The sequence below is a fragment of the Sparus aurata genome, chromosome 9 (assembly GCF_900880675.1).
Source record: "Sparus aurata chromosome 9, fSpaAur1.1, whole genome shotgun sequence".
NCBI classification, from domain to species: domain Eukaryota; kingdom Metazoa; phylum Chordata; class Actinopteri; order Spariformes; family Sparidae; genus Sparus; species Sparus aurata.
This window is the reverse complement of record NC_044195.1, coordinates 25,101,894-25,113,963: the sequence shown is the minus strand read 5'-3', so window position 1 is coordinate 25,113,963 and position 12,070 is coordinate 25,101,894. Positions and strand designations below refer to the sequence as shown.

Here is a 12,070-nt window from a genome sequence, read left to right as displayed (position 1 = left end):
AAAAACTCCTACTTTTTATAGTAAGGACTTTTCAGTGGTACTTACTTTGTCCTTTTTCCCTTCCCCCACCCCCAGATGCACTCAAGTTCCAGCTGATTACTGGCAACTTGGAGAAGGATTCTTCCTTATCTGCTGCATCTGTTGCATTGTCACTTCTGGTACAGATTCATTGAACTTCTGTGGTATGATTTGATTTTACTTAATAGTACACTGTATATTCAGCATTCTAAATCAAGAATATAATGCTTGTCCACAAATACTACAAATATTATCAGAACTACAGAGCCCCCAATGGTCAGGAGAATATCGGGAGAATATAACTTAATTGGAAAATACAAGCTAAAACACAACAGACCACAACCCCCTCAGCCCCAAAGCTCTCCACCTGTTTCAAAGGTGAAATCATGACTTCATTATGATAGTACTGTTAACAGAAAAGATACACATATGGAGAAATATAATTTTTAGTTTTCAATTCCTCCTGGGGGGCTCTGAAGGACTGTTTGTGAATAATTGGTTGATATTGTAAATTTACAACTCAATACATTAAATAAAGGGGTTTTAGAATCAACAGTGGTGTGTATTTCATTTGTAATCAAGTTCCCCACCCTTTACTTTAATTGAAACAGTGAAAACATTTAGGGTTTTTGTTTGGCAGTCGTAGCTGCAAGTCATTTGACTGTTTTTCCAAGGTGGTTTTTAAGGCTTATTAAAGGTGTTTGATCATGATTTAAGAAAAATCTGTAGAGTAACAGTATTTTTCTGCAGAACTCTTAGCACTGTCACTTAATTCAAAGTGTTTGATTGTAATAATTTAGGAAAAATCTATAAAATAAGGGCATTATTCTGCGGAACTCTTAGCATTGTCACTTTATTGAAAGTGTTTGATCATAATAATTTAGGGAAAATCTATAACATAACGGTATTTTTCTGCAGAACTCTTAGCATTGTCACTTTATTAAAAGTGTTTGATTGTAATAATTTAGGGAAAATCTATAAAATAACAGTATTTTTCTGTGGAACTTTTAGCATTGTCACTTTATTGAAAGTGTTTGATCGTTATAATTTAGGGAAAATCTATAAAATAATGGTATTTTTCTGCACAACTCTTAGTATTGTCAATTTATTAAAAGTGTTTGATTGTAATCATTTAGCAAAAATCTGTAAAATAACGGTATTTTTCCACAGAGCATTTAATGAAAATTTCTGTAAAAGTAATGTTTCTGGACTTTATTTGAATTAGGATATTTTACTTTCATATTATGGTTTTTATTTGACAGCCGTAGCTGCCAGTCATTGACCTTTTTTTTACGGGTTTACAGTTTTAACAACCTTTCCTCTGCAGACGGTCACAATGTTAAACTGTTTAAAACTGCGACAAATGCATAGAATTGCTTCCTGTCCGTCTGTCTCTTATGTCTTCACGACGGTAATAGCCGTGGCTGGGGGTAGGGAGGGCCTGGACTGACGCCTGTGTGGACTGCCAACGGGCTCCGGTGCACCGCCACATCAAGGCCCCCCTGGCACAGTTCTCCGTGCCTGAGAGGAGGTTCAACCACGTCAACATAGATTTGGTGGGACCCCTACCCGCCTCCCACGGTTTCACATACCTCCTCACAGTGCTGGACCAGACCACATGGTGGCCAGAAGCCGTCCCGCTGTCCTCAACGATGTCCTCTGAGGTATCATGGGCGTTCATTGCCACCTGGGTCACCTGGTTTGGCACCGCTTCTGACCTCTCCTCTAGTGATAGACCGATACATCGGCCAGCTGATATTATCGGCCGTTTTTTGCGGTTTTACGTGTATCGGCATCGGCCGATGTGGGCTGCTGCGTTTGTAGATCCGGCATTATTTACAGACAGGCGTTCAAAGGCAGCTCCGTGTTGCTGGAGACGCTGCAAGAAATGGCAGAGCAGAAAACCAATCCAGTGTGGCAGCATTTCACAGAGCACTGTTCTACCTCTCCTGTTTTTAATATTTGTTAAATATTGTTTACTTAATCTTGTTCTACCACACCTGTTTTTAATATTTGTTAAATATTTTTTAGTTGTTCTTGTTCTACCTCATCTTTTTTAATTTCAATAAATGTTCCTTTTTTTTAAATTGAGACTCGTAACATTTGTTATCATCATTGTGTAATTTTTAGGATGTAAATTGAGGGAGCAATAGTAGTATCGGCTCCAAATATCGGCTCAAGAAAATCGGCAGTCCATATCAGTCATCGGCTAAGGCTGATGAAAAAAAATCGGTATCGGCATCGGCCCTAAAAAATCCATATCGGTCGATCCCTACTCTCCTCTGATAGAGACCGATTCCGAGCTCTGGAACACAGTAGTAGGGAGCCTAGGAGTCAAACTCCATTGCACCACTGTCTACCACCCACAGGCTTATTGTCTGTGCAAGCGTTTTCATCGTTCCATGAAGGCTGGGTTGCGGGTCAGCCTCACAGACAACAGCTGGGTCGACAGGCTCCCGTTGGTCATGATGGGCCTGTAAACTGCACCCAAAGAGGACCTTCAGACCTCATCTGCTGAACTAGTCTATGGACAACCTCTTCGGGTCCCAGGTGATTTCCTCCCCAACACCACAGCCCCTTGATTGGCAATGCATCAACGGACCTCGCTGGCCCCTGCAACCTCCCTACGATGTAGTACCGCGTACTGGAGACCGGGGACAAGTACTTCGTGGTAGACATTGGCAGCAAGCTGGAGTTTGTCTCAATAGACCGCCTTTATATATATATATATATATATATATATATATATATATATATACACACATATACATATACATACACACAATTGTGTGTGTATATGTGTATATCTACATATACATATCTATATACATATACATATCTATATATATATACACATTTGTGTGTATCTACATATATATATCTCTATATATGTATATATCAATATACATATATAGATAGATAGATAGATAGATAGATAGATAGATGGATACATATATATGTTTCTTTTTCTTTTAATTCAATATTCTGGATTGTTGTGCATAAATATTATATTCAATTTCACATTTGATTAAATTCATCAAAATTAATCATCAAATCATTAAAATGAGAAGGGTTCACTTTAAATGTAAAAACAGTATTTGTAAAATATTTTGAATTAAAGGAACAGTGAAGGAAAGGAGCATATGTACAGATATGAAGGGAGAAAATCTTCATGGGCACAACCCACAAATTCAGCTCTGCTGCTCATCCCACAAATGCATGTTCCTTACAAATGTGATACCATTTCAAAGTGAAATAAACAGGCTTTCCAAACGTAGAAGATTTATTGCCAAGAAGAGTTGTTACAAGGAAATAATCTAACAAACACACATTTCCTTACTTTTTGTGCTATGTTTATAAAGCATTCGGACATCACAAACATTACATAACAAAATGGCATGGTTCGAGCATGGTCCAGGAGGAGAGGGCTCTATAGCAGGTGATTAAAAATGGCCAATACATCATTGATACCAATCTACCGAGCATCTGTGATATTAGTTAAGTGAGATGTCTGCAAAGAGCCCAAAGGACACTAGAACACAACACCCCCCGGACCTTAGTCTATTCACCCTGCTGCCATCGTGCAAGAGATACATTAGTAGTAACAACTTATTTCAGAACATAAATCTAACCGAGTCGTTGTAGAACCTAAAAAGTGTTCTCATTTACAACGTGTCAAATACAGCAACTTGGTCTGGGGCATTTAGCTTCAAACTGTGATGCTCTGCCTACGCCTCTAGTATCAGATTTATATATGAAGGGCTCCCTAGTTAAGTTAGCAAAAATACCTAGTATACAATGTCTAGTTTCCCTTTCAAAATAAAGCTTGGTAACATTCTATGTCATATAATGACTTTCAGACTCACAGCATAAAAATGTCTCACTAAGAAAAGTGCTAGTTCCATTAAAATGGCATTTTCTTGTTTAATATGATTATGGTTTTTGCACAAGTGTAACATTACATGTTTTTATAATTATATAACTTATATGATGTTATGTCAGTACCTAGTATCCACAAAACAAGTTGTCCCTAAACAAGAAACTTACATGTCAATTTGATAAAAATTGAGAAAAACACAAGCTACACTACATGAAATGAGGTCCTATCCAGTCACGTAAAAAACACAACCCTTAACCCAAATATGATAATATATCGTAAAGAAGGGATTTAAACTTTGTCAAAACTTTGAGGTAGAGGTCATTTTCTTTGAACATGAACAAAACCCAGAATTCTGTGTCTGATTTTGCTCAGTTTAAACCCATAAATTAGAGGATTCAAAACAGGAGGAATGAGCAGAAATTCTATGGAGATGAAGTTTTGAAGGCTTTGAGGTAAATTTGTGGAACCAAATCGTATGGACATAAAATCTATAACTATTATAGAAACAAATGTAGTTAACAAGGCTAAATGGGGCACACATGTCTGCATAAACTTCACTCTGTCATCTTTGGACCTCACAGAAGTTTTGATGAGATGCATATAAGTCCAAATGACGAAAAACCCATGAGACACATACAAGAACATTGTAAAATATGCAATTATATTGTTTGAAATAGTGTTAGCGTCAGGGCATGCAAGTTTAACAATTATCCAATTCACACATAGAATTTTTTTCATGTTTTTACTGCACAATCTGAGTCTTGACGTCAGCACAACATTGATGGAGAAGATGCATAAAGGTGTTATCCAGGAGAAACACACCATCTGACCGACCCTCCTCTTGGTCATGAAAGAGTGGTAGTGCAGTGGTCGACATATAGCCAAATATCTGTCGTACGCCCTGACGGCTAGAATAGACAAATCACTGCAAAAAGAAGAGTACATGACAAAATCCTGTAGGAGACACGCTTCATATGAGATTACATGGGAAGAAGACAAAAGATCAAAGATGAACTTAGGGTAGAAACCTGCAGTCCCATAAAGTCCATTAATGCAAAAACTGCACAATAAAATATGCATAGGTTCATGTAGGTTTTTATCCAAAATGATGATCATGATGATAGTCAAATTGAAAAACAAAATCATACAGTAATACAGTAAAGTGAGTGTGAAAAGAGCTACTCTATAATTGTTTGTCTCATTTAACCCTGTTAGAATAAAAATTCTTACAATAGAAACATTATCCATAATTCGTGATCACCTGTCTTGTCAAATGCTTCTTTTACCGTCTCACAGCAGGAATGATCATGTGAGTAAAGGGCGTTTGCCTTTATAAGTAAGAGCTGGGCCACAACAACAGAACAGAACACAGGGGGATTCAAACTCTGTTTTCTCTTTCAGTGTAGCAGATATAACAATAACAAACTCATTATTTTGACCAGCATCGACACTGACTCTTGACACAAGGGGAAAAAATAAAGTCTGACACAGAAAAGACGCATTCATTTTAAAACCAGCTAAACTCATAATTATTAAGGTACCTAAAATATTACATATACATAAGGTAATGTGTATACTCAAACCATGAATTAATTTTCTTAAAAAGTATGTTGACAGCATTTCTCAAAATGTAGGGTATATACCCATATATAATGTATTTTGAAGAACTGTACTTCTAACAACCTTTCTGCTTCCTGTCCGTCTGTCTCTTATGTCTTCACGATGGTAATAGCTGTGGCTGGGGGTATTGTGTTTTGGGGCTGTCAGTCGGTCCCATTCTTCTGCGCACAATATCTCAAGAACGCGTTGAGGGACAATCTCAGATTTGGTAAAAATGTAAACTTGGACACAAGGATGAGCTGATTCTAGTTTGTTTTAGTTGTTAGTCTAGTTGTTGTTGATTAAACTCAAGATTCATTACAGTCTCATCCATGAAACCGATTGGAAAAGTTAACACTCATTTGAGTTGTTTGAGTATTTAACAAATAGATATTTGACTTCTTTCCAAGGAGACCCCAGAAAGTTCTGAATGGCAGTTTCACTTCCTCTATGTAGTATAGGTGCTTAACAATGAAGCCCCCCAGGGCTGTGTGCTCATTCCCCTCCTGTTCACATTGTTAGGATTTATGGTAGGAAAGGAAAGGTAAGTAGGCTTCTCTTCATCCCAAGATGATTAAAGCTAGCCAGTGATATTGTTGTGGATTGTTGTGCAGAACGTATACAAGGTTGTATTGTGAGGTGCACATGTGCTGCCTTAAAAGAAACAAATTAAGACAAAGCCAAACCAACACCTAACAGACTTGTTATTCCGTGTACCTTCCACCTGTCTATGATAGATGGGTTAATGTTTACACAATTCTGAATTTGTAAATGTGCTGCCAAAAGACCAGATGTCAGATGTATCTGAAGATTGTAAAATAGTGGCAGTAGCAGATCTAAGGGTTGCTACATGGGGCAAAGGGGACCAATTTGAGTACAATTGTTACGGCTGTTAACCTACAAGCTGTATGCCTTAAGGGGTCCTACAGAAGATCTCTAAGCTACTTTAGCTGCATCTTCTCATAAGTGTTGACAGGATCTCTATGGCATGTAAAAAGGGTCTATCATTCTGGGGAGAGGAAAAGTGTTAAGACATGCTGGTGCAGCGAGTTCACATGCGGATATCCATCTTGTGCTGACAAGCTGGGGTGACCTTTGTGGTCCAGCTGTAGATTGCATCCACGGTTAAGAGGTAGGCTAAATGAGTGTTCAGCTCAAGAAAAGAGCTGGCTGCTGTGAGTCTGTGTGCTCAAAGCCTCTACAGGCTGGCAGCCTGCTCTTTTCTTGAGCAGCTGAGAAAGGTCAGAGCTGGAATCAGACTTTGGAAGAGACAAGGACTTTGGTGGGAGCCCTCTGGTCTCCTTGGCAAGGTGACTGGTCCATCTGGGACAAGCAGACTGACAGCAAGAATAAGGGTACTAATGCAGCCCACTACCACTGCTGAGGTGTGTGTGGCAGGTGCTGAATTCTGAGGTCTGAGTCCATGATTACACTGATGTTTCTGGCTTGACCTGTAGATTTCAACATAATAGACTGAAGCTGAGTAGAGACTTTTAGTTGTTTTTCCCTGGATCCAAAAACAATTGTTTCAGTATTATCTTTCTTTAACTGAAGAAAACTCTGACACATCCACTCATTCATTTGTTCAATGCATCTACTCAGCATTTGTATGGGATTATAGTCCCCTTGTGATATGGTTATACACATGTGTGTGTCATCTGCATAACTATGGCTACACATTTTGTTGTTTTCCATTATCTGAGCTAGAGGGGGCATGTAAATGTCGAATAGTAGAGGCGCTAGAATGGAGCCCTGGGGTACTCCGCTTGTCACTGATCCGCTGATCAGGTGTGTAGTTACTAATAGTCACAAAGTAGTTAAGATTTAAACGAATTTAGCGCTGTACCAGGGAGTCCAACCCAGTTTTCCAGTCGGTCTAGTAGTATATTATGGTCGACCGTGTCAAACTCAGCATTGAGATCCAGTAGTACTAAGACTGAATAATTTCCACTGTCTGTGTTTAAATAGATGTCATTGAGGACCTTGAAAAAAGGGGTCTCAGCGCTGTGATGTGGTCGAAATCCTGATTGGAAGACATCAAAACAGCCATTTATTAAGTAATTGTTCAGCTGTTGAAAAACAGCTTTTTCAATGATTATACTCACAATTGGGAGGTATGATATTGGCCTATAATTATTCATTACTGATGTGTCTAGATTCCTCTTCTTCAGGAGTGGTTTAATGATTGCTTTTTTCATGGCTTGGGGAAAGACATGTTGACAATCTGTAGCAGATCTGGAGTCACGCAGTCTGAAACTTTTTTGAAGAACCCTGCTAGTAAAATATCAAGGCAGCAGGAAGAAGATTTCAAACGCTGTATAATGTCTTGCAGGTTTTTGTCATTGATTGGATCAAATTGTGTCATGGTATTAAAGTTGGTTTTAGATGGACAAAACGACAACCCACCTCCTGTACCTGATAAGGTGTCACTAGCCCTTTTTACACAGCGTCTCTGCATTATCTCCGTAGTGGTGGTTCGCCAATTCTCCGCTGATGGTGATTCACACAGAGCGAAGCATCTCTGCCTTCACGTGTGTAATTCACACAGAAAGCCGGCGTTATGGCTCCTAAAAAGGTGTGACGGTACACATCATGTTGATGACGTCGGTTTTTCCCCAGGTGTTTCTGTGTTAATCTAATCCCGCGGACAGTTTATAATCATATAGATGCTGTTATAATGTGTAGTGATTGAGATACTGACCCACCTGGAAAGTGACGGAGTTAAGTTTTTCACGCTAAATTACATAATTATACATAATCACCATCAGTAAACAGGACGCTGTCTGACTCTGTCACTCGCGGGGACGGAGGCTGTTTTCTAGGGGAAAGTTTCCTGAAGTCTCGCTCCGGAGTACTGACGGTCACGGTGATTTATTTTCATCACAAACACTCGGTGAGTTAAAGTTTTTTGCGGTGACGAATGCTGTTTTTTGAGCAGAAATGTGAGGAAGACTCGGTGGGACAGGCGATAGGACGGACGCTTCTCCACATACAGCTGTGGTATTTGTTGTCCTCATATAAGTTGCCAAAGACAGTTACAGTTACTACATTACTTTTGTTCGGTCCTGTAACGTTGCTTTGTGGGGCATTTCCCTGTATTTAGTTGAGTGAAGGACCTGTGCAGTTATCAGACTGCACGTCCGACACGCCCTCGCTCCGCGCCTCCGGCTTATCCGTTCACACTGGGACGGCTCACCAATAATGCGGCCCTGATACTACCTCCAGAGGTGGATCAGCGCCGCAACGAAATTTCACCCCTCTCCGCATCTGAAACTTTCACACAGAGGAGGGTGCGGAGAATTGGCGCAGGATCCCCGCATGCAAACGGCAGTGTGAAAGAGGCTACTGACTGCTTGTTTAATTTTCTGAATTTTGGCAGTGAAGAAAGACGTAAATTGATTACAGGCCCTGGTAGACAAATGTTCAGAGACTACTGGCGTAGGGGGGTTTGTTAGCCAGTAGCAAACAGGGCATGAGCATCATTGCAGTCCCATAAAGGTATTAATGCAAAAACTGCACAATAAAATATACATAGGTTCATGCAGGTGTTTATCCAAAATGATGATAGCCAAATCAAAAAAACAAAATCATACAGTAGTACAGTAAAGTGAGTGTGAAGAGAGCTACTGTGTTATTATGTGTCTCATTTAACCCTGTTAGTATGAATATTCTTACAATAGAAACATTATCCATTATCCGTGATCACCTGTCATGTCAAATGCTTCTTCCAGCATCTCACAGCATAAATGATCATATGAGTACAGGGCGTTTACCTTTACAACTTCTATAAGTATGAGCTTGTCAACAGCAACAACAAAACACAGGGGAATTCAAACTCTGATTTCTATTTTAGTATAGCAGTTATCATAATAACAAGCTCATTAGTTAGAAACATTATCCATTATCAGAGAAGACCTTCTTTCTTGTCAAATGCTACTTTCACCATCTCACAGCATAAATGATCATAAGTACAGGGTGTTTGCCTGACCAACTGCTATAAGTAAGAGCTTAGCCACAATAACCAAATACTGAGGAATTCAAACTCATAACTATGCGGCTCATTAGTTTGACCAGTACCGACATTGACTCTTGAGACAAGGGGAAAAAATAAAGTCTGACACAGAAAAGTCTTATTCATGTTAAAACCAAATAAATTCATAATTATTAAAGTACTTAAAATATTACATAAAAATGAACTGTGTATACTTAAACTTTCATTTCATTTTCAATCAAAATATGCTGACAGCATTATTTTAAATGCAGGATGTGTAACCGGATACATATCCTGTAGAACTATACTTCATTTAGCCTTTCCTCTGCAGGAGTTCACGATGTTAAACTGTTTAAAACTTATACAAATGCATATAATCAATTCCTGTCTGTCTTTTTCTTATGCCTCCATGCTGGTGGTATCTGTGGCTGGGGGCATTATGTTTTAGGGCTGACCGTCCATCCCATTCTTGTGCACACAATATCTGAAGAAGGCTCTGAGCGAATTTTCTTTTCAGATTTGGTAAAAATGTCCAGTTGGACTCAAGGATAAGCTGATGAGAATTTTGTGGCCAAAGGTCAAGGTCCGTGTGACCTCACAAATGGGATGAAATAATAAATTGTGTCATTTGATATCCAAAGGTCAAGAAGTTAAATACACTGTGACATCATAACATTTGAAAAAAAAATAAATAATGTTCTAGTCATTATTTAATGCCACAGCTCTGGAACAGCAACTCAATTGGTGCACAGAGGCATACAACTGTGATGTGGTATTTCTAGTTTGTTTAAGTCTCGCACGGCTGGTTGGGTAATAATTGTGTGTGGCATCGGACATCAGTGCTACCGCGTTCGCTGCTGGTAGATGTGGTGATTTAATTTTGATTTTTCGACCAGCTTCAATTTGTTTGGCCCGAGTAGTGTTCTGCTTTGAACTAGCTTTCAGCTAGGTGTGTGATTTTCTCTATCTATTATTTGGTTGAGTATGGCGACTTTTATGTTGAGTGAGTTTATGGCTAATCCTAGGGTGGAGCAGCTTGAACTGTGTAGACAGTGTGATTTATTTGAAACTGCTGCTAATTATGGGGTACCTGTTTCAACTGTTTGGGTGAAGCGAGAGCTTAAAGCTGCTGTTCTTACTGGCTTAGTTGACCAAGGTGTGTTGGTTGTACTTTGGTCAGATTCTCCTGGCTTAGTGGCCTCCTGCGAGAACTGCCCCGGGTCGCGAGAGCTCCCAGCCGCCAGCCGCTCTGCTCCTCAAGTTGGGGAGGCGGTGCGGTCAAAGCCGGTTGACCCTACTCCTAGTGTGGGGGGAGTTGGGCCAGAGATGAGGCTGTTTACGTAGCCCTGATTTGAACCACTCTCGGTCGAGTCGTCTCCCGGATCAAGCTCTGGATAGCTCGTCTGCAGTTAGACCAGCAGGAGAGGAGGGAGGAACGGGAATTCAGCTCTGGAGGGAGTTGGAGCTCAAAAGATTGGAGGTGGAGGCAGAGACTGCTTTTCAAGGGAAATTGTAAATTTAATCCATGGTCTAACACACCGTGAAACTGTGTTAGACTCCCTCCTGAGAGATCAAGCTAGCAGACCGCTAATTTACGGAGTTTTATCAACCTCAGAAACGTCCGCACGACAACAATACACTGCATTAAATGGATCCAAATATAAACCGCCACCAAAAAGCCACAAATAATGCTCAGAACAGCACCAAACTTCAACAACAGTACAAATAGGGTCTTAGCACATAGGCTGGGGCATCTAACCTCCGCTAGCTTAGCTGTGTCTATCAACACAATTTAAAAACTGGTATATAGTTTGAAGGCCGCACCAACACATAAGTCAGATCCGAGACTCGCTGAGGCTGCGTCTTGATGCTATGTCGTCTTCAATTGGTCATGTGATTTGGATGCGCTGGTGAGTTAGTCAACCTCAGAGGGTTATTGCTGCTGTAGGAATTTAAGGACTGTTTGCCTGACTGTGTTGTCATTTATCTAAAAGAACAAAAGGTAGCCACTCTGCAGCAGGCCGTGTATTTGGCTGATGAGTTTGCCCTCATACATCAGTGTTCGTCAAGGGTGATTAGTTTACTTATGATGATCTGGAACCCCCAACTGATGTACCAGTTACCCAGGCTTCTGTACCACAGTTGGATGGTAGGGTAGAGAAGTTGTGTTTATGCTGTCACCAGCCTGGTCATCTAGTGGCTGATTGTGAGGCTCTAAAGCGCAAGCAGCAAACATTGGCTTTGAGACGGCCCAAAGGCTCATTAAGACTCTGACACTGGTGGGTTGGCCTAGTGTTTCAGAAGAGCCTGATGCATGTTTTAAGCCGTTCATCTCCAAAGGTTATGTTTCCCAACGTCCCGTCACAGAGCTGCGAGACACGGCTTGCTCGCAGTCCCTCATCCTAGCGGTTGTTCTCCCTTTGGGTGCAGAGTCAGCCTGTGACGTGAGTGCGGTAGTTAGAGGCACTGAAATGAGGTTGATGACCTCACCCCTATATGGTGTCAAAATTAAGAGTGGATTAATAACTGGTTTCTTCCCATTAGCGGTATGTGCTTGTTTCCCCATAGATGGTGTTTATTTT

General features: G+C 40.3%; 1 protein-coding gene across 1 annotated transcript; it reads right to left on the bottom strand.

Annotated features, from left to right (window-relative positions):
* Nucleotides 1-4,216: 4,216 nt before the first annotated feature.
* Nucleotides 4,217-5,146, bottom strand: LOC115587551 (olfactory receptor 4Q2-like). Its single transcript, XM_030427442.1, has one exon. The coding sequence runs from the start codon at nt 5,144-5,146 to the stop codon at nt 4,217-4,219; it is 930 nt and encodes a 309-aa protein (XP_030283302.1).
* Between the last annotated feature and the right edge of the window lie 6,924 nt (nt 5,147-12,070).

What these genes read in the sequence shown, in the direction of transcription:
- LOC115587551 (XM_030427442.1), bottom strand. Translation starts at nt 5,146, where the DNA reads ATGGATAATGTTTCTATTGTAAGAATTTTTATTCTAACAGGGTTAAAT.